General features: G+C 34.3%; 1 protein-coding gene across 1 annotated transcript in view; it reads right to left on the bottom strand.

Moving 5' to 3' along the window:
* Abd-B (Abdominal B) overlaps positions 1 to 7,382 on the bottom strand; it is a 36,465-nt gene extending 29,083 nt beyond the window's left edge. Inside the window, exon 1 of the mRNA XM_065360202.1 lies at positions 5,362 to 7,382. Within this exon, the coding sequence (XP_065216274.1) occupies positions 5,362 to 6,091 (730 nt within the window). The 5' untranslated portion in view covers positions 6,092 to 7,382. The remainder of the gene's footprint in view (positions 1 to 5,361) is intronic.
* Between the last annotated feature and the right edge of the window lie 16,756 nt (positions 7,383 to 24,138).

Raw genomic sequence — 24,138 nt, 5'->3', positions numbered from 1 at the left:
CCTCGCTCCCCTCGAGGTTAATTTTATGGTACATCTACACGTGGTATTCAGATACATTGTATCAGATTCCTAGCCAAGGGTGCCTAAAAGCCTAAACAGGGCTTCGTATTACTCGTCGATCAAAACATTGTAGGTTTGTTGATGAAAGTAGGCAATTCATTACTCTCTATTTATCTTTTCTAATCATCTTCCCTGGTGATATAATAAATATACCTACAGGTTCATTAACTCGTGTATACTGAGTCATAGATGTGGTAGCCGGTGAACCTCATCACCCCTTCTCTTCCACTCAGTATACTATACGAGTAATCCACGTGCATATTAAATAATATATTGAACTTCCTCAAAAATAAAATCAAAAGGTGCGAATGAACCGCAGGGGGTTATAAATTAGTGAAAAAAATAATACAAAATCGACCTCATCATTCGTTCGATAAACCAGTTCTATACGTGTAGCAGTGACAACATACATACAACATCACACAAACGCACACACGAAAACAGACGCAGATGAGGGAAAAAATGAGAAAACAAAAAACCGTTGACATAAGGAACCATATCCAATCCATCAATGTTATAAATTCGAAAAAATACTCTGCTAAAGGTTAAACTGGGATTGGGAAACGTTAATTAATAAGTCTGACATCGCGAACTTGATTATAACGGTTATCTAGGCTGGGATATTTCGTTCTTTGGTGCATTCGATCGGTGAAAAGTGAAGGATGTTTTGTCCATGAAAGGTTTTTTATGTGATTTTAAATGCTGATGTAATAATGTTTACCTGTGTGGTTTGTGGATCCTTATAAATGTTATGTCGTGTGGCTATAACAATGACGAGTAAAAGGACAGACAGTGAAGTGTGCTGGATGCTGGACTGACTACTTTAACCTATTTTTTGTTGTCGAACGAATTGAAGCCCGGCGTACCAGATACGATGAGCAAACCACTCTGTATATAAACCGCCGGCTGCCTGGTTTCATTTCATGATAGACAACTGGATCGGTTGTGACTTGTGTTTTTGGACATTTTATGATGTTTCATTAGCTCCGAAGTTGGTACCGTTATTACTCGTATTTTAAGTATTCGGAGTGACGGCGGCGGTGTTCTTCTAAAGAGACCATCACCGATGGGTGCTAATGCAAATTTTCATTATCTACGTCGTCGTCGTCATCCTCGTCGTCAACGTATAGTCGAAAGAATTCATCCAAAATTTTAATACAACTTTATACACTTATACGTAGTACCTATATACGATGAATATCGATGTTATCGCAATAACCAAGGTGAATTTTTAAACGATTGTAGGTTTTTTCGTGGCTTAGGTAGATAATACGCGCCGGGCTAAATTATCCTATACCGGCGGTTTTAATAATTTCGCGTTCATTACGAACGAATTAATTAGACGGAGATGGCTGATGGAACGTGCTTCTGAACTATTATCATATTACCACGCTATCCTTTATCCCTATATACTAGGCATATACGTTATAACAATGTAGGTCTAGGTACGTAATACGTATATTACGTATACACGGATGTGATTAATTTGACTAAATAGCCAGCTCGCATTAAGTCGTTATCGTCCACCTAATGAATAAAATTTAAGTGAAAAATTTTTTTCGTGACAATTAAACCCCTCTTTTGTGTTTGTATTTGCGTAATAGGAAGTCGAAAGGGGTGGTAAGCTGGTGGGTGAAGAAGGCGTAGGTAGGTATAGGGTAGAAAAGAATAATAAATTGATAAAAAGTGATGACCGTCAAAATACGAGTATCTAGTTTAAATGTGGTAAGAATAAGGGCGTTGCGGATAAGCCCTTGTTTGAGGGCCGGATTTTTTTTGAAAGAAATTTTCATTTTCCATTTTCCATAATTCTGATACCTACATATTTAGGTAGTGAATTTTGTAGAATTTCGTGTGAATTGAAACATTGACTTGAAAGAGACATATGCAATGGAAAATTTTTTTAATATATTTTTTAATTAGGCTTAGGTAAGTAAGTATGTTAATTGAAAAAAAATTCAATTTTATACCTAAATCCAAATAGACTTAATGAAAATCAGTTTCTGTTAATTGTGGACACGATGAAGGCGTACTTTAGGGAAGGTTTATACACTGCATTCTCCCCTCCCCCTTGATTCATGTGAATAATTTTTAGACAAGGAACTTATTCAGATTTGACATACATCTACCTGAAGTTGTTCATTTTTGATTTTGAAGGTTCATTCCGAATGAGCTTGAGTCTATTTTTGGAGGGAAAAATTAATGAAATGCGGAAGTAGTTTTATAAATAGGTAGGAATCATGTTTTTGTAAGTATGTATTATGATATGTTGTAAAATGAAGGAAATTTTAATGTTACTGTTATTTTTTAAATATACATTTTTTCACATGAATTTTTAACCCTCCAAGCCTCACTTTGAAGAAAAAACACAATTTTCTGGAATTTTGCAATTTTTTCCCTCTTATTTTGTATACCTACCTGAGCACTTCCATTGCTGATGAAAAAATACAATTTTTCAAATTCTGCATCGTGAGTTTCGATCAGGAACATAAAAAATAACAGTTTCGAATTTTCAAACTCATTTTAAAACTTGATCTAATCAAATTTTTTGCGCTAAATTCAAAAATAATTCAATAAAATTATTTTCCATCGCATTTTACTATGGAACACGAATTTCTTAATTGAATTTTCTACTTATTCTCGTCAGCAAAAGTCAATTTTTTAAGCCAACCAGTCATCTTGCATGGGAAAAAAATTATGGAGATGAAATTGTTGTACGTAAAATTTTCTACCCGGTAAAATAATTGAGTTTTTTATCTTCCGCCGAGCTTTCTGACTGAAAAAAATCAACTGGACTCCACAAGTAAAAAATTTTACAATCTGCAATTTTGGTTCAATTTTTTTTTTTTTTTTTTGTTGAACCTTCCTTTTGCCTAAAAAACGATTTTTTATACCTATATAATTTTAATCAAAAATGTTCTTAGAAATTAATTAGGTAACTATTCACCAAAAAAATCAATTTCTTGGACCTGAAAAAAGGATTCTATAAGAAAAAATGAAACGAGAAAAATTTTGAGCTACAAAATTTTCAACTAGTGGGTCTTAATTGGTTATTTTTTAAGGGGAGCCGGGGGGGGGGTAATTGAAATATTTACGACTGAATTTTTGCATTTGAAATAAAAATATCCCAAATACAAATTTCCTGGACAAAAAGCTAATTTTACTATAACTGGACTCCACAAATTGGAAATTTTACAATCTACACTATTTTGGTTCTATTCATTTTTTTCGTTGGGCCCTTCTTTCGCCAAAATCGATTTTTTTGGTTTGTGCCTACTTCTAATTAGGTCTAATGTTTACCTATTTTTCATAAAAATCAATTTTTTACCAAAAAATCTTATTTCTTGGAAGAATGAAAAAGCTCTACACATACTTACCTAAGTAAGTAGGTGCCAGGTAAGAGAAAAATTAATGGAAAAAATATTATGCTCCGTACAATTTTCCACTAGTAGGGCCCAACTGATTGTTCCTCTAAGAGGCTTAGTGACCAAAATATTGAGGACAGAAGATGAAAGTTGAATTTTTGGACCTGAAACGAGAATAGGTAGGTACCTATCTTAAATACTAATCTTCTCAGGAAAAAATGTGATGCAACCAGATCGATGAAAAATTTCAATCTATATAATTTTGTTCATGTATACTTTTTTTACCGGGTGTTTGGTTTGTCGAGAAAATCAATTTTTATGGTCAAAAATGATGTGGAAATTCTCAATCGAAAATCCTGATTTGCAAAAAAAAAAATTATGTGGATAAAATTTATTTTCAGAGGTAATATGACACAACAAAAAATGCTATTCAAATTGATGCATACCTCAATCAAATGACATCACCTTCAATTCTCGTCTTCAAACGAGTATGAATGTAGATGAAAGGAAGAAAGGGGGGGATCAAAATTGCATAAAACCATCTTTTAAATAAAAAAATTGGCAAAGTTTGGGGAACTAAAATCTCATTTTAAATGTGATCTGGGAGCAGGAGAAGAAGAGGGAGTTGAAAATTCTTACGGTTCAACTCAAGATGACGAGCAACTTACCCCAAAATAATTCAGAATTTTTACTCAACATTTTGTGTTAATCCTCTCCCCTTCCCCTCCTCTGTAATAAGTACTCAAATGTTAGACACTATAGGTGTTTTTGCGCAATTAAAATCATTAAAAATTATGATACCTACTTGAAATGATTCGAATTACAGCAAAAAAATGGATAGATAGGTACCTACCTAGTAAAAGGTTACAACGAGTAGTTTTGTGATTTGGAAAAAATTGTGATTCAGATTTCTGTCGGTTGGAGGGGGGGGGGAGGTTACATTTAATAACAAGTTTCAATTGACTTAAAAATGAATTGTGAAGGGAAATTTTTTAAAAATGATTGTTAATTTTTAATGGCAAAAAAATGAATAAATTCGGCCCTATATTTTTTTTTTCAATAATGAAAGAAGGGTAGGATTATTAACTGTACGAGCCAATTCCATTTTTGAATGATTATTGAGAGAAGCGTGAATTCGTGATTGGTTTTAAGGTCTCAGATACTTTCACAGTAAATTGAACGAATGTTCCCATCAAATGAGCTACCTGTCGTTATAGTTTCAGTTGGTAGGAAAAATTATCAAATACTAGCGAGTTCCATTTCTACGTAGTTTCAAGTGATCTGAGCTCAATTCAAAAAATAAAAACAGTCTAACGAACAAAAAATCGTATTCTTTTTGCTCCACCAGGTATGTATGATATTTCAAAATATGATCTAGGAGGTTTCAAAATACCCAAATCAGAATAATTTTCTGATGAAATCTTGCCCTGTGACTCTGCGCGTGAACATGTAATAGTCGAAATAATATTTTTTCGTGAACGAAAAATTCGTCTAAAAAAAGGATTAGGTAATTTTGATAGGCAGGGTGAAAACGATGGTGGTAGAAAAAAGAGACAGAAATATAGCGTGATTGAGATCATTATATAAGTCGACGTACGTCGTACATGCGAGTAAACTGAGTAGTAGGTCTAGGTATAGCACATATTGATCGCGTTTGATGCTGTGTGTGGTGCGATAAAAACGTTTAGTAGAATGATTTCTGTTCCCCTGCCTTGCCGAGTTGCCGTCTGCCTACCAAGCAGCATATGCATATAGTGGCATAGAACTGTGTGTGTGTACGGGGAAACATGTAGCGAGGGGTTGGTGATATACTGACCTAGTTAGAAATCATGCGTGGCTATATTTACATATACATAAATAGGTAAGTTAGAAACTGTACAAGTATAGGATACCTATAATAAGGATAGATGTAGGTAGTATTCTAAGGGTTACGTACCTGGAGGAGGATACGGAGTAGAGGTCAACGCATCGGTCGGCGGAGGCGGGTAGTTTCTGAGGGCGTACGAGTCGTGTGCGAACGGTACGGCCGATTCGGCTGCGGTTCGTATTCGTTCCTCGCTGGACAGATATGATACCGGTTGCGAATGATGCGAGTGATGAGATTCGGGATGATGTCGACTGGCCGCAGACGAATACGGGGAATACCCGCACCAGCTCTGCGCGAAGGTCTGATCGCTACACGAGGTGCCGGTCGATCCGGTCGAGTATTTGCCATACTCCGGGGTATTTCCGGCGGCCGCAGCCGGTGACCAGAACGACAGCGATGCTGCGGGCTTTCGACCATCTCGTCCGGCGATCGGATCCGCAGCCAGGTTGTAGTAGGTGGGCGCGTTGTTATACTGGTCGAAGGCTGTAGCCGGCGAAGCGTGCTCGACCGGGCTGTAGTTCCACGGCTGCGACCCATGGTGCGAATGCCGGATGACGCTGCCTCCGCTGTCGACGCAGTCGGCGGCGCCGTATGTGACTAGTCTCTTGGCCGGTATGTGTAGCGGGCCCGTGTTGCTGGTAACCGACGACGGCGACGTGGACGACGTTCCGGACGCTACGGTGCTGCTGGCGATGACCGGCGTCGTCGATGGCGAAGGCGAGGTTTTTATATGAGATAATGGTATGGTCGGCGGAGGCGGCGGGTCCTCGTACAGTGTCGATCCTCCGCCGTTCATCATGCTCCACCAACTGCCCCCGGGGCACCCTGCGGCGGCGACGTCATGCTCCCCGTAAAGCGGAGCCCCGGCGTCCCCGAGGTCACCGATGATGATAATTTTTGTAGATTCGCAAGACGGACCGAGGAACACAAGTCGGTCGACAAGACCGACGATACAGCCGAGCGGATTTCAAAAAACCAAAATATCCCACAAAATCAACGTGTACCAGGCGGCGTCGTTGTATTCACGTACACGTAACAACAACAGCAACAACACAAATGAGGAGAGCCGAGAAAAAAAACAAAACAAAAGGAGCAACTAGATTAGCTTCGATGCAGCAAATTTGCCAATTTCGCTGGAAAAAAAATTTACATACACAATGCTTTTTCGAACCTTACGTGAAAAAAAAATGACTAGAAATGTAAAATGATCGATTTACACGATTTAAAATCGTCTCATGATTTTATTTATTTTATTTCGCCTTTATATTCGAACGATAGGCAACGTTCGTGCCAGACGACGAACGATTTTTTTGTTTCGACTTGTTTGAAAAAACACACCGCGAACACCGCGACGATCGATGTTTCGAATAATTATTAAATATCCACGTGACGAACTGATTTATTAAAAAACAAAATAAACCGATTACAGTCTATTAAAAATGCTTCCATCGCGATAAAAGAATAATTTACTTTTATGGCGAGTTTTATGGGTTTTTTATGACATCTATCAAATGAAAAATTAAACAAACATCCTTACTAAAAAAAAAAAACTTTTTTTTTTCGGTGATTTACGACGATTTAGTAGTGATATCCTCCGGTCTGCAGCCACGATCGGAAATTCCAACCAATTGATCGATTGTATTGTTCGACCCTTGGAAGGATCATGAATATTAATGAGCTGCTTTCTCCATCACAGCAGCATCAACCATCCATCGTTCCAATATCACCATCACAACAACATCAACATCGACATCGATAACAATGAATAAATCACCGAATTCTACAAAGTCCAGGACACCGCTATATAACAATAGTATCCTTTTATCTATTTTTTCTAATTTTTTTCTTCTATTCGGCTAGTCAACTAAACCCTTGCATTATGCACTTTCACAATTTCCCGAATTTTTTTTTCTCGTAACACTGTCAATCCGGAATTTAAAAAAATTGACTTAATTTTTTTCACAAGTCGATTCGATAAAAAACTCGAAAAAAAAATTTTTCGACGAAAAAAATATCGCACTGGTAGTGATAAAAATTCGCGATTTTTTCGTGACTACTGTTTGCGGCGCGAATCGCGACACTAACTGTTACTTTCCTGCTTGTGAACTGAAGTTACTTACAAGAAGTCTGCGTTTTCAAGATTTCCAACATTGATATCATAACCGCTCTACCTAGCGGCGTATCGCTGAACTAGCTACTTCCAAGCGAGATTATTAAGTTGTCGAAAAGTTCGATCCGAAGAGGAAACGATGTACTTTTTTACCGCGCGTTCGTTTTTTCGTAGAAATATTATTTTTTTTCGTGTGCTTTTAAGTCTTATTTTTGGTGGAATTTTTCAAGCAGTGGGCCAATTACGCGGGAAATTTTTTCATTTCTTTTGTACAGCTGGTTTTATCGTCTAGAAATTATATATTTTGAAGCTTGGAAAATTAGAAAAAAAATAATAATTAAGAGATGAAACTTTCAGGGAAAAGGTATTTAAATTAGACTAGACTAGACCCTTGAAGAAATAAAAACACATATGGTAACATTCTACATATATGCAGTAGGTATACAAAAAGCGTTCTTTATTTTTGTTTCTCGAATGGGATGGTGACATTGTTCCTTCTCAGCAGTAGTTTTTGTTGAACGGGAAACGTATCAGGTTTCATTGACTAGAGTGGCATGTTATAGATACCTATAAAGAGGTCATTCGCGAGGGTAATCAAGCATAGTTAGAGGGTGGCGAACTGAGAAGGGGAGAAATGTCCCCCTAGACTTACTGGTTTCCATCTTTTAATAAAAATATCTTCGCGAATAACGTTTCCCTAATGGTCGTATATTTCCTATGCAAGGTGAAAAAATGTTTGCCTCTTTTTATCCCTTTTGCGTAGGTATAGGTAAGTGGATAAGATGCATAAATGCTGATTATTTTTTTTTTAGCAGAAAGGGAGGTGGTAGGTGTGCCATTTCATAATTCAATTTTTTTGATGGTGAAAAAAATTTGAATTGATGTCGAATTTTGTTGGGTATTTGCATGAAGATGCTTAACAATTTTTCTAACCAAGAAATTTTTTAACAATAAGAGATACTTACTTACTCCTGAAAAAAATAAAACTCATTACCTTATATTGTAATTTAATTTAAAAACTGAAAATCTTTATGCAGAAATGCTAAATGCATACCTAGAAAAAAATTTCAAATTGAAAATTTGATTTAAAAAAAAACGACTGAAATTTCATTTAAAAAGAGTAAAGAACTAGTGGTCCTTAAAGTAATCATTTTGTATCTATTTTTTTTTTTTTTTTGGAAAATTGACAAATTTTAGTGAATGTTTAATCCTTACTTGAGTACATATATTATTTTGAAAATTTTTGAGCAAAAATGGCAAAATAGAGTATCTATCAAAATTTCAAAATTTCACCAAAATTTTTCAAAAGAACGTTTCTTTTTTCATCGAAGAATTTCATAGCTTGATGGAAAAATGTTTTCCAAAATTGTTGAATTTGAAGAAGGCATGGTGGAAAAACAAATTAATTCGGCACATTTTCTCCCCTTTTCTAGCATATTTGAGCTCCAAAAATGCAATCTTTTACATAGAGCAATAATGGAGTCAATAAAACATTTATTTTTATTTTTTTTATTTTTTTAAAAATCTTTGAAACTTGATAACATAGAATTTTTCATGCAAGTATAGGGAAGTACCAATTATTTATGTTTTGGTACCTTTTAAGTGGCTACTTTTTAAAAAGTCTGATCCAACAAAACTATAAAAATAATTTCTTGAAATAAAAATTGGAAAAATCCAAGTAGGTAGTTCTTAAGTTTATTTTTAAATGAAAAGAAAAAATTTTGAAAAATTTGTAGTTCCTAAAAAGAGGAAATCTAAAACATTGCAAACGTACTAAAAAGATCTCAGACGCTGAAATCTCCAGAATCATGATCTTGACAAAATGAAGAAATTTGAATCCAAATGAAATTGATTTTCAAGCACTTTTCATTCAAAATTGGATATGATTTTCGATAATCTGTGACACGTGTTATAAAAGTCACGACAAAAGATTGAACGGGAAAGGCGAGGGGAGGTTGATAGACATCCCCTCAAATTTCTAAAATTGGCCAAAATTTTCAAACTTCACTCCCATGTTAAAAATTGAGTGCTTTTTTTGATCCAGAATTCTTCAGAGTAGGTAATAATTTTTTGCCATAATGAAAAATGAAAAATAAAAAATGAAATCCACTTAAAGTTTCCTATAATTTTCAAGGGGTTCTGAGTTAGAATTGTATATTTCTTAAAGAGGTCCTTGCCTGGAAATGGGAGGGGGGACGAAAAGGCATTCCTTCAAGTTTCAAAATTAATTTTCAAGCAAGAAAAATTATTTGAACTTCTTTAAAAGAATTGCAGATTTTTTGATGGATAAATTTTCAAAAAAAATTAATTGTTTGGTTCTTTAATTGGTCAGATTTGGCCAAATTTCAAAATGAAAGCTGAAAATTTACATAAATAATCGTAACTCAGGCACAATGTGTAAACAGATGAATTTTATGTCGATTTTAAATACCTAAGAAAATATTGAAAGAAATATGCAAAGTGTTGAATTCTATACAATTTTATCATTGATTGGAATTTATTCAAAAATTGTTCAAATATTGGAAGACGATGAAAATTTATTTTATCTGATGATTTTTCTAATGAAATTTTATTAAATTATATTTTCTTTTCAATTTTTTCATTGAGCTGTATAAGTACGTAATGTTTTTACATACATTATCCAAAATTTCAAAATTCATCTTTTTTGTAAATATTTCTCAGACGAACGTTGAAACTGTGAAAATGAGGTGAATTTGGTCTTTTCAAGGCTGAAAGCAGGCCAATAACTTGATTTTCAAAACTTGAAAACGAAGGTTCTCAGAAAGAAAATTTACAAAATCTGAATCAACATCAAAAATTAAGTTGCTTAAAAAAATAAAATTGGTTGCATCCTACTTTCTGAATAATTTTTTCTATGGCAAGATATCCAATAATTTTGTGTCATGCTGCGGTAACCCTCCCCTCCCCAGTCCCCTTCCCAAAAAACGCACATTTGGATTAATTCGGTTACAACCTCCAAGCCCTTTTTTAAAATACCCACCCTATCAACTTCTTTCCTCCATTTTATAAAAAAAGATGATTAGATTTGCTCCCGCATTTAAATCGAATTTTCGAAAATAATTCATCGTTATGGAAACCTACTCGCAGTTGAAAAAAAGAAAAAAACACCACCAGAAACGAATTTAGAATAGAAATTGGATTATCGAATGACTTCTACAAAAACACGATTTATAAAATTAAAAAAATAACGCGACTTGCAACCATGACTTGGAGTATTTTATATGAAGATGTCACATTATTTTTAATACTTATTTTTTTGTCACGGTGAACAACGCCACATGTCTTCGGAAAATATTTCCTTTATGGATAGTACAAAATAGAAATATCCCAAGTATACAGAAAGAGCTCTCCTACTGTTTTCCATCTTTGAAAAAAAAACACTCGTTCAAGGCAGATGATAGCTGGCAAGAGAGGTGTAATAAGGTAAAAAAAAAAAAGGGAAGAAAAAGACATTCGTTTTGTAATAATAAAAGACACTAGTCGGCGACTCGGCGTGATTCGTTTGTAGAAAAAAATAATAATGATAATAAAAAAAAGGACACACTTCTAATACCGTATTTCCTTCAATACAGTGCGTACATAAAAGAAGTACATACGAGTAGCATAGCTACAATGTATAGGCAAGTCTACAGACCTTTTTTACCCTCGGATCGTACGAAACATGTAGAGTAATTTCTGGGAAAAAATCTCGCCAAGTAAGAAAACACGACAGTGGTAAATGTTTTGACATTTTGCGCTACGATGAAGTAGCGAAAATTTGAAATTATTTCTTTCTGTGCGCGGAATCGAGTCAAATAAATCATTAAGTTTATGGGTTTCGTCGTTAAAATAAACGTACGTAATATGTAGGTACACGGTTTTGCGAGCAATGTCTCAGAAAATGTATCGTATGTTTGCTTTGAATGTTGCATTTTTGTGCATCGAACAAAAAAGACGAAAGGTAAAATTTCTGGGGGGAACCGCAACATAGACGTAGATGATAGGGTGATCGAGAGATGCTTTTCATTACTTAACGTCTACGTGCATTGAACGGTGAAATTATTCTCAGAATGATTCTATTAACCGGTTTTTGTATTTATTTCAGTTTTCGTATAGGCATTAGGCACTGGCACTTATTTCCGGAATACATTTTTACCTCAACCTGCAACTGTATAATCATTGGCAGCCATTAAGTCTTAATAACATTCACCAAATGTCTCATTTCCAAGTACCTAATTATTATCCCGCCTACATGACCGGTTATATAGAAAACCAAAATAACAGTCGCCATTTTCTTAAGAAAAAAAAAAAAAGAAGAAAAAAATACTTTTCCACTTATAAATTAATTTTATTGGTTGTGGATTATTTCTATACGTTCCGTTTAGCTTTTATATACGCATTATTATACCTACCTAGCTATTATACGGCGCATACATTGAAGTATTCATTATCGACGTGTGTGTTCTAAGTAATGTCGAAAATTATGCTTATTTTAAACCGAACATTGAACCGGTTCGTGAGACACGTTCGAAAAAGCATTGTTATAACTAAAAGATAAATAATTAATGAAAGTATATATGTGTGAAACGGAGATTGTATTGAGGTTTATTAATGAAAAATTGCGGTTATGCATGTGCCGTTGTGCCCAGCCTTTCGAGCAGATGAGCATACCAACTCAGCGAGTCGTGAGTTTTGAAATTCAGTTTGTTCCGGTTTCCTATATTTTTCACATTTATTTACAGCGCATAGGTAAATATTCTACTAATTTACCTGCGGCAGGAAACTTGAAAAACATCATTTCAATATCACTGATCTAATTTTACAAAATTACAGGTAACCTCCAAAGTAAATTGATAATTAACTGTAAATTACTGACCATGTATTTGAGGGAAGATTGCCTGTAATTTCCCAAAAAATTACGGGTAATTTCCCAAAAAAATTACGGGTAATTTCCCAAAAAAATTACGGGTAATTTACCAAAAAATTACGGGTAATTTACCAAAAAATTACTGGTAATTTACAGGTAATTTACCAAAAAATCACAGGCAATTCACCAAAAAATTACTGGTAATTTACCAAAAAATTGCGTGTAATTTACCAAAAAATTACGGGTAATTTACCAAAAAATTACTGGTAATTTACCAAAAAATTACTGGTAATTTACCAAAAAATTACTGGTAATTTACCAAAAAATTACAGGTAGTTTATCAAAAATTATTGAAAAGTAATCATGGAAAAATTACCAACAGTTCTTGGTAAATTACCGGTCATTTTTGGTAAATTACGGGTAGTTTCTGGTAAACCGGTAACTTTTGGTAAATTACTGATAATTTTTGGTAAATTACAGGTAACTTTTGGTAAATTACTGGTAATTTTTGGCACCTTAGTTGTTGCTGGTCAGTGTGGCGCTGATAAGTATTTGAAAATTCCGGGAAAAAATTGTTGATATAAGACTTTTAAGGGTATGATTTATCGTTACGACAAAAAAGGGGGAATGCACGACAAAAATAAGGGGTTTAAGCGACAGAAAAAATAAATACCACGGCCCACAAAAAACACGACAAAAAAATTATTTCAACGACAGGCATTTTATATTGCACGGTAAAAAAATGCATTCAACGACAAATAATTATTTTACACGACAACCGAATAAGCGAAATTCACGACACAATAGTATCTAGGAACGACTAATTTTATGATTGAAAAACGGCAATTTATACAATTAAAAAGAGACTACACAGACTACACATTTGTAAATTGATAGAAAAAAAAAAGTTTCATTGCACCAATAGTGCCCTTTTGGATTTAGCTGGCCTCCCACGTTTGCGTTTTTGGCCGAAGGAAATGGATTTCGCCTCGGGGGGGGGGGTCCCGAACCCATTTCTGACAACTTTCCATTCCAAGTACATGTTTACATGTTGTTCTTTTCATGAAATAAGGGCATGAGCAAGTTGATAATTTCAAATTGTTTGATACAATGCTGATTTTCCAAATTCTGTGTGTGAGTTTGAGGAATTTGTCAAAAGTTTTCCAATGTATGTCTGCAGATTTGAAGGTTTTGATCAATTTGGGAGTAATTGAGTGTTTGGCTGTGCTGGAGATGGTGAAAAAAAGGAAGCAGCGCTGGAATCGCCTGGAATTTGAATCACTTTTTTGTTTTGAGCAGCCCATTGATACCCAGAGATCCACTCCTTTAAAGACACACATCTGGAGAAGTGGCAAAATGTAGACAGTTTTGAATTACAACTTTATCATATTCCATTGAACCAATTATGTGCATTGTGCAGTTCAAACACTATACCCAAGTACAGATGTAGTTGTCGCTGAAAATCATACTTTGTCGTTCTAACGCTCATATCTGTCGGGAGAAGTAGTCGTGATTCATAAACAAAAATAGTCGTGATGACTACCTGTTTAGTCGTTCAAAAGCTTCTGTTTTTAGCACCTAATTTGTCGTTAATTTCCCTCTTATTGTCGTAAGACTTGCCTGTCGTTCAAACCACCTTTTTTGTCGTTCGATTAAATATTTCCAGACTTTTAATAGGTAACCAAAATTGGATCATTTTCCAATATTTTGAGAGTATACCTACCAGCTACCTATATGATTTTACAATATTTCGTCTGCTTTCCAAAAACTTCCAAAAAGTGGGAAATTTCTGGCACTTTGAGTAAAACTGAAGTGAACTTTCAGATAGGTATATCAAGTCTGACTTTTGAGGATTCGAAAGAAATCAATGAATTGCTAAAATTATGTCAAACTCTCAGAAATGAATTTCTGACATTTTTTCAGGCTTTTAACAACAACAAAAAAAGCTATCAAGTTCTTGAAAATGGATAGATTCCTATGTGAAACAATATATCAAATTTTTGAAAACTTGGAAAAATCATATGGATTTTCTATCAATTTAATCAATGACATTTCATAATCAAATTTAAAGCAAAAAAATATCCATGATTTAAGTAGGTACTAAAACTCTCTTCGAAGGGGAGATTTCGTTGTGTTTTTTAAAAAGAAATCTCTTCATAAAACAGGCTAAGCATAATGCACTCATGACTGCAATTTCCCAGCAATAATTCTCCAGCTTCACTTGAAATTATACTTATGAAAATGTTCTAGAAAATATTTTATTTTATTTTGGTACATACCTTGAACATTTGCCAGCGTGATCGCAGGATGAAGGTAGTGTAACCTGGAAAAATATTTCATATCTGTAATGAAAAAAGTTTTTCACTGCTGCACGTTTGATAAAAAGTTCACTTAAAAGTATGTCTATAATAATTAATTAATCCTTCACCAGGAGGGAAGGGCCGAGAAAAGTGTAAATTTGAAACATTAAGAGTTGATACCCGAAAAAATAATGGGTATCAAATTCAGAGTTTTTTGTTATTTTGATCTTATCTGAGGAAAAGAGATGGTTGCAGGGCTCTGAAAGGTCGTATCCAGAAACTGAGTGAAAATTCGAACTCAGCATCCTCAAAAACCTAACAAACGACATATCACACACTATTTTCAATTTTTTTTTGCAATCGACCTTGTTTTAGGTCACTAATGAGGGAAGGGGAAAGCTCAGAGAGGTCAAATCGAAAAAATGAACTGAAATTTGAAACCAGGACCTTCAAATTAGTAGCAATCAATATGTCACTCGACTGTTGAAATTTGAAAAATTTTATTCAAAATTATGGGCTTTTTACTACCCTGCCCCCTCATCCCTCGAAGGTCACTGAGATTTCATTTTGAAAATTAGTTAGTTGAGCTGAGAAAAAAAACACATCCATTGTACATAGTTTTTTCAAGTTTTTAATTGGTGCATTTCAACTTTCAATCTCATCAGGGAAAGTTGAGCTTTCACTGTGAAAGTTCAGTTTTGAGCTTTTAAAACATTGATACTTATTTGATTTTAAATCTCACATTTACTCTTTTCAAAATCCCGAAGACTGATTTATACCAAATTCAGCTAGTTTTAAATACGAGTCTTCAAAGTCCGACTGTTTCGTAGGTAATTTTGCGAATGAAAGGGGATTACGAGATCCACCCCCTCCCCTTTCAAGTGTGGGTCTCGGGGCTGGGAGTGGTTCTGGTTATATTACTAGGTAATCGAACGTATCTAAAAAAAAAATTTTTAATCCTAGGACCCCCACTTCATTTTTGGTATGGAGAAAAATAGTGGAACTTTCATATTTACGGCAAACTGGTTATGCAATTTTATTAACATCTTTGGCATTTTTTTCAATTTTATTTTAACTTCACTAGTTCAAGTGTTTAGGTCCCATTAATGGTTTTCTAACCCATTTTATGACATTAAATGAATGTTTGGCAACGTCTAGCGTGAAACCGGTTGCTCGCCCTTCCAATTCCTACTGCAATGGGAACATTGACTCGGGAGGTTACGATTTATTATACCTACTTTAGTTTTGTTTCTGCTGTCGTGGAGAGTGCATGATGTAGTTTTCATGAATGAATAATCGGAGAGGCTTATTTTTGCAACTTTTTTTCATCATGAAGGGTGGAAAGGTTCTGCCCTCCTTTCATTAGTATGTAAATAGATGAGAGGCTTTGCTAAGCAAGCTGGGAAAATAATCATCGTACGATTTGCGGATCATGTATCGGTATCCACTTTCGTTCTGTCAGCATACTGGCTCGAAATTGAAAATCACCGAAAACGACGACCACTAGCACGACCATCACGACGACGTAACCCAACCTAGAAATGGCTGAAGGACACCATTTGAACGGAGCGACCATCAAAGCCAGCCAGCGTTTCCTCAACCTTTACAGGAACCAAAGGCGAAGATTTCGGCCCAAGGTGCATTTCTCCGACTCGATGGTGGTTACCGATCCGGCAATCTTGGCTCAATTTAAATACCGCCTCAGCGGTAGAAAGAAGCAAGAGCTAAAAGCTATTTATCCAGTAATCTCGGGCTATGTTTTAGAGCATTTCTTACGCCATGGCAAACCTCCGTTCAGAAACTTCGGCTTTAAAAGAAATTGTAAACAATGCAGATATTGATCACCCTTGTGTAAATCTATAACGTACGAATAAATTTATGGAATTAGATTGTATTTGTGCGTTTACCACAAGAAATACTTTTTCTCACGCGACTGTTTTTGCGAGATCGAAATTTGGAGCAATAAAAAAATATAAGAGATAAGAAGTGTTTTATAAATTCTCCTCCATATATCTCGCAGCTATAAAACCCATTGCCCAAATCTGTCCATATTTATGTATCTGCAGTCGCGATTAGAAAGCTGTGCAATAGCGTACCATGTACTGTGTACACATATGCACTATGTAAACGACGCCATGAGTCTTATGGGCGAAAAAAATGAGGAAAAAAAACAACCACGCATCAAAATACATTGATCCTTAGCAGTCATCTCGTACGCCCGTAAAAATAGCCCATAAATAAAACCGCTCAACCCTGAAACTCGAAGAATGTCACGTTTTAAAGCACCATTAAGAACATGGATGAGATGTCTGTTTAGTGATAAAACAAAGATCCAGAACCCTTTTCCTATTTTTTTCCCTCATCCTTTTACTCTCTCCTTATGTAGTGTAACCCTATGAATACATATGTACTCGGTGCTAAAAAATGGCCGCAAGTGCGATTTCATTTTCACCCGAACAGGGTGCACCGAAAAGTAAAACCTATATTTTTATACCATCTCGTAAAATTTTTAATTACATTGCTATTATCGCCATTAATGGTGTAATGGCTTCGATGTTGTTTTTTTTTCTGCATTTTTACTAAAATGTAAAAAATAATGCTTTTAAGATAAATGCGATGAACGCGTTTTCAACATTTACTCGAGCTCGTTAGCGTGTACCTGGTACTTAGTTGCTGGTGCAGCCTGCAGGGTTTATTTTTATCCGAATTTACGTACTCTCAGATAGAAACATCGTTATGTAAGGTGATTTCTAACGTCCTGTCAAGATTTACCAAACATTCTCGAGACCTTTGTAACCTCTGGTTATCTTTTTGTACACTTTATCGTCGGTGGTTGAAATTCATTTTTCAACAGTTTGATTATATTTTATGGTTTACTGTTGAATGTTTTTTTTTCGGCATTAAAATTCTGATTATTTTTTACTTTGTTTGATTCAATTCATCGGTGATTTTTCTCATTATTTTTAATCAACAAGAGACAAACTCGAAATTGAAAAAAAAATGTATTTCAAGTTGAACAACAAAAATTAAAAAATAAGTTGATTTTTTTTTTAGTTTTCAGAAAATGTTTGGGAATTCAATTTTGGCTTCATTTACTTGCCCAAGAAGAAAGCAAAATTTGATCAAAAATAAGATATAGAAATGCTGATATTTTGACCTTATTTTCACTCAACTTCTAAAATCGATTTGAACTTATTTCAAGCCATTCTGAAGCATCCAATGAATTCTTGAATTTTCCCTTTTTTTAATAAAATGAAAAGGGGTATCTACGAACTCAGATGGTACCGAAATACTTCTGGCATCACCTTTTTTGGACTCAGTGAAAAAACAAAAAGGAAGGATTTATTTTCTCACAAAATCCAACAAATTTAAGAGCATCTTCAATTTTAAAGAAAAAAATGAAAGATCATAAAAATGAAGGTCAATCGCATCTATTTCAGAGACTCTAAATTCATATTGTGTAGGTATTTTTCGGATTGAAGCCCTTGAGCTTTTCACTAATCTTATTCAAAAAAAAATAAAAAAAAAAAAAAAAATAGAAAAAGCAGAATACAAATTTTTCTCCTTCAACAGAAAGATTGTACGAATTGAAAATCACTACAATCGTACTTTTAAATTCAAGCATCTCTATGGAAAATTTTTTATTTTTTAAAACATTTTTTGAACTAGCTCTCAACTCATTTTGGATTGGAGGGGGGGGGGACAATGATCTGCTGCAAAAAATTCCCATTTCGGAGTAATATGTAGTTCAACTCGAGGTGTTTTTTTTTTTCAGGTTTCAAATGTAAAGTGATGTTTTTTGAAATGTCCAGGAATTGAAAACAGAAGTTACGAATACTTACGTGAGCTAAATTCATTTTTGAAGTCGTCAATCTTTTTTAAAAAATGATGTTCGGTTAAGATGGAGATCATTCCCAAATTTATAAAATTAATTGCAGCTGGAAATTACACTTTTAATCCCTCTTTTCCTTTTCAAATCTATTTCCAAGGACATTTCATAAAAACAAAAATTTTGAAAAACACAAGTTTACATGAATTTTAAGGTTGCAATCTGAGATTGAATTGTTGATTCTAATTTTTTGGGCAAAATACTACATAAAAATTCAAAAATTTCAAGTTGAAGTAACTAAATCCATTTTGCATGAATTTTCATCAAAGTAAATCAACGGTCTTTTTTATGCAAAAGGCTTTCAAAAATGACTCAAAAGTTCCTCGTAATTCGTAATTTTGAAAAATGTTTAAAATTCACCCCTCCTCCCACTCCTTCAATTGCCTTGCCTCCGTCTATCATTCAATGGTGTTTATTCACGAGGAAGAAGAAATTATTTCAAAAATGATTCAATCACTTTGGAAAAAAGTCCCTTAATGTAATTTAAACATTCTTTAGGAGTGATCCCAACCATTAAAAATTTTTTTATAGTGGATTAAATTCAAATTGAAATAGCATAATAATGAATCACCAGCCAAAATTTCAGCTACTTAAAGTGCATTTTTCGATTTTTGGTGCATTTTAAAAACTAAATTTGGTCCAAAAATGTGAAAAAATCAAAATTTTGTCAAATTGACCGAGAAAGCTAAAATTTGGGACATACCCTACTTTCATCCTGCAAAATCAATTGGAAACGTTTTCAAGCCGTTTCGAGCAGTTCTGGAGCCTCCAGCAGATTTTTGAAAGTTGACATTTTCCACAAAATTTCATCAAATGAAGTTGGAAGTACAAAATTCACAGTACACTCCAACTTAATCAATTTGAAGCCTCCGGCAAGTTTTTGAGAATTTTTGGAGCCTCCAGGGGATTTCTGAAACTTAAAATTTCCTCAAAATTTCATCAAATGCAGTTGGAAAGCAGAAAATCATTTTGTAAACTTATTTCAATACGCTATGAAGTCGACTGCAGTTAGATTTCAAGTCGTTTTGGAGACTCCAGCGATTTCTTGAAAATTACTGGAGCCTTCAGCAGATTTTTCAATGCTGGAAATTTCCATAAATTTCATTAAATAAAGTTGAAAGTACAAAATTCGCAGTGCACTCCAACTTGATCAATTTGGAGCATCCAGCAACTTTTTGAACATTTTTGGAGCCTCCAGGAGATTTTTGAAACTTAAAATTTCATCAAATGCAGTTGGAAAGGGGAAAATCATTTTGTAAACTTATTTCAATATGCTATGAAATCGACTGCAGGTAGATTTCAAGTCGTTTTGGAGACTCCAGCGACTTTTTGAAAATTACTGGAGCCTCCAGCAGATTTTTCAATGCTGGAAATTTCCATAAAATTTTACTTAAATTTTTTAACTCCATTGGGTAAAATTTTGTGAGTTTCAATTTTCAAAAATTTGTTGGAGGGTCAAAAATTGCTTAAAGCGGTTTAAAATTGTTTTCAATCGATTCGTATACTACAAATCAAATTTCAGCATTCTAGGTCAATTTGGTGAAGCTTTTTAATCCATTTTTTCTACATTAACGTTCATGTAATTTTGCTTCACTTTTCACGTACCTACTTCAAAAAATTTTAGAAATCAGAATTCCTCACTCAAATACCTTTAGACAACATTTTACCTTCAAAATTTAAATGGGAAGGGAGGTATCAAATCTCCATTTTCATCCAAAATGATTCAATTTTTACAGATTTTGGGTATCTTGTTTCCAACTCTTATGTAATGGAAACGAAAACATGAGAATTATTTCTTTGTAAAAATGAGCAAAACTGATGGAGAAGGGAGTATAGATATTTAAAACACCAAGGACCACCCTACACCACATGTGTTACCCACTAAAAAAAAAAAGCTTGATAAAAACCAATCCAGTTATCTCGCCATTGCGCACTATTTGGGTGGTTTAACTATCAGGCCAGATGACCATGTTGAAAATTCACTCTATGGAAGTTTTCACAACGATTCAAAAATTACTCGGGGGTGTTGAAATACGAAGGTTGATTCGGTTATCTTTCGTCAACGTTGTCTTTGCTCTGTGGTGAGAGCTTCTGGTGAGATATATGACACAGAGATACATATATACAACGAATACGAAACGATCTGTTGAAAATATTTTTTATTGGTATTCCGAGTTGTTGTGAGATCTCGTTAAGGATTATTTATGGGGAGCTACTGTGTATCTCATCGTCGCGGATGAAAATATTTAACAAGTTGTTCGGGTTAAAATGTCACGAGCTTGGGAACGATTCGAACTAAATAAACAGATCGACATTATACGAACGACTTGACAATACGCCCGGAGGTTTATCGTGACTCTTCACAAGTACACAAATGGTTGATAAGTATTCTCACACAGCTCTTTGCTGGGTTGTACTCATGGTCGTGTTATTCACGAATCTCATCGTTGCTGACCTCTAATTTGGTAGAGCTTTAAAACCAATTAAACGAGAATAAAAATAAACACTTTGTATAATTTTGGCTTGACATTTTTCTGCTCTGTGAATTATTGTAAGCATATCTCGCTCATATATGAGATGTTGCGTTTCACAGTTGTATGTATACGAGAATGCTACATAGAGGACGTTAGAAAACCTTTTATCTTAATGCCAACTTTTTTTTTTTCATCAGTATTTCCTAAACTGCGAATGGTTATAAATAGATGGGTTTTATTGCAGGGTACCGACGGCTGCTGCGGTGGCCCAGCAACGTGCCGGTAGAAGGTGTTAAAAGTGATTTAGATTTACCGATAGGACATGTAAGTAGCATACACACATGTGTGACAACACCACAAAATATTATCTACCTACAAATGGGGCAAGGGAGATGATAAAATAATGTAAGATAGAAATCTCTTCTTACCTGTTAGCCAAGTACGAATGATGAATTTGCGGGTCCACGATTATGAAATTAAGTTACACTACGTCGAGAAAAAAAACGCCAGCTATCTTGATCCCAAGTTCGGTATTCTTCCTGCATAACACATTATTCAATTAAAAATTAGTAGATATATTTCACTTCACAAACACGCAGGCATAAAAATGCAACAATTACGACGTTCAAGAAAATAAGGTAGAAAAAACTTAATTTATTATTCGTTATACGCGAGAAAACTTGCATTTACATCCTTCAATGAAGAACTGTACACGAATTACACTTGGAAAAAAAATCGACGCGAAGTCCGAGTAGATATAAGTAAGTAAACCGCAAAAGACACGATGAGAACCATTTTTTTTTTCGTCGTCATTAATGGAGGTGTTTTTTTTTCAGAATCAACCGCGTTTTCGTACGTGCACTTTGGTACAATGTATTAAGAAACTCGGGGAATTTTTTTTCCAACGGTCGAATAAAAACGCCTTAATTGAATAATAAAATATTATAATAAACTGCCATTAAAAAGTTATCTATAATGGAACTAAATGCGATACTTTATTTATTCGAATTTCTGTTTTATTATCGTCTTACCACCACCGCACCGGCCTCCTCTCGCTCGTTACACTTGGAACGAGTTTTTCCATTATTTCAGCCCGAGTTAATTAGTTAACGCCAAAATGAATTAATTCCGAGTAGAAGGGTTTTTCTTTCGGAGCAAACGGTTCGGCTGCTGTTAATTAAACGCTCCGGCTCGAAAACGTGTTTGCTGCAGGTATAGGTAGGTAAGTATAACCAGAGGTTACTTCGTAAATCACTTCGTGCATCGATTTGTTAGAGGTTAATTGGTTGGTTCCTCATCCTCCGGGGTTCCTAGTGCAGACTAATCGAGGGTGAATGGACTGTTTAGCTTAATTAAAATAGCTCCCTGGCTGAATAAGACCGAGAGAATGGTGGTGGGCATGAGACTTTGAGAATTATGGCTGGATGTGGTGGTTTTTAGAGATGGTGATAATGAGCTATGTGTGGATATAGGCGAGAAATGGCGACGGTTTCGAGTGACCTGTGGTCTACGACTTTCACCAGCTGTTGAAACAAACGTTGCAGTGTCTACTGAATATATCGTTCCATCAATTCTTGCATAATTTTTTTTAAAAAACAGTGGGTTAGGTACTTTATTGTGTCATTGAATGCAAGAAGGATATCACGTTAGAAGAGTAGTCATTCTTCCTCTTCTCCTACTCTTGCTTCAAAAATGAATGAGTAAATAAGAAATAAAAAGACTCACAGACAACGATTCAGAATTTTTTTTTTAATAATCCACCAAAACTTATGCTAGAAAATTGTTTTCAAAATAAAGAGTGAAACAGTGAGAAATGAATTGCAATTTTAAATAAAGCTTTTCAAAAATTGACAATTTTCAAATTGAAAAAATTGCATTAAAAATTTACAGGAATTCAGTAATTATTGAATAAGCCCAGTGATGCACTTTGAGGTGCATTTACCTATAACTTGATTTTTTTGTTGCAAATTTGATTTCTTCTCTCTCTTAACAGAGCAGAACATGAAAAAAATTCCCAAATTATCCGAAATATTTGACTTTGGTTTCAGTGAACATTGAATTCTTGAAAGAAACAATACCTAAATATTTTGAAATCTCCCCCCCCCCCACTTGATTGTAATTCCAATTGCACAACTCTATTTTATCAAATTGAAACAAAATATGGGTACCTACCTAATAAAATTTAAGAATCACAAAGTATTTTTTCTACAAAATTCATAAAAATTTGTTTCAAACCTGACATCGATTTCTCTAAAATCATTTTTTATCATTCTAGTTCATTCGGAGGGACCTGCAGCAACATTTTCAGTTTTTCCATAATTTTCAAATTTTTTTCAAAAGTGGTGGAAATTTCCAAAAATTTGGTTTTTGAAAATATACCTAAGTGATCTTAAAGTTTGAGAAAACACTTGACACTCAAGCTGACTATTGACCCAATCTGCTTCAAAGCTTAGCTGAATCAAAAGAGCATACAACACCCCCCCCCCCCAGTGAAAAAAACTTTAAAGATATACATAGGTCCAGTTTTGAATTTTTGACGAATTTTTAGAAATTTCAAAAAGCTGCAGACAGAATCACAACTTTTTTGTAGGTATATGATTTTTTTTCAAATGGACTAACAAGCAGAGTCAAGGCAAAAGGAGTGACGTACCTACCACTTTCTTCTCCCCCCCCATTGTTTTAGTAGCAATTTTTTATAAAAATTCAAGTAAGTTGGCAACATTTTGAAAAAAAATTTGCTCACAAATTGAATTGTATCCTTTTCACTGTTTTTTTTTCTTCAAAGAGCATACATTCAAAATTTGTTGCAAAAAAACGAGAAAAAATTTTTATTAGTTTTTCATAAATTTTTCGATCTTCCTTTCTCTCTAACAAATACGTTATTTGCCTTCCTTTTTAGTCCATTTTACATAAAAATTTGTGGACATTAAAAAGAATATGCCCAAGTATAGGTAGATAGGTAGTTAAATACTTAATTGAAATCTCCATGTTTTTGATGTTATGTTGAATAATGAGAAAGTTTTTCACATTTTTTTTTTTTTTTGTAAATATTGATGCTTTATTATTCATTAAGTAGGTAATTCAAAATTTTTCCAAATTGTAATTCGGACTCGTGGTGAAAAAACGTTTGTTTGCATTTTCAAAATTTCCAATCGACATTCGAGTTTTTTTTTTGCAATTGAGTACCTGCATTATGAATAATTAAT

This window comes from Planococcus citri, chromosome 4 (genome assembly GCF_950023065.1).
Source record: "Planococcus citri chromosome 4, ihPlaCitr1.1, whole genome shotgun sequence".
Classification (NCBI taxonomy): domain Eukaryota; kingdom Metazoa; phylum Arthropoda; class Insecta; order Hemiptera; family Pseudococcidae; genus Planococcus; species Planococcus citri.
Note: the sequence above shows the minus strand (reverse complement) of the source record. Positions and strands in the feature narration are given on the sequence as shown.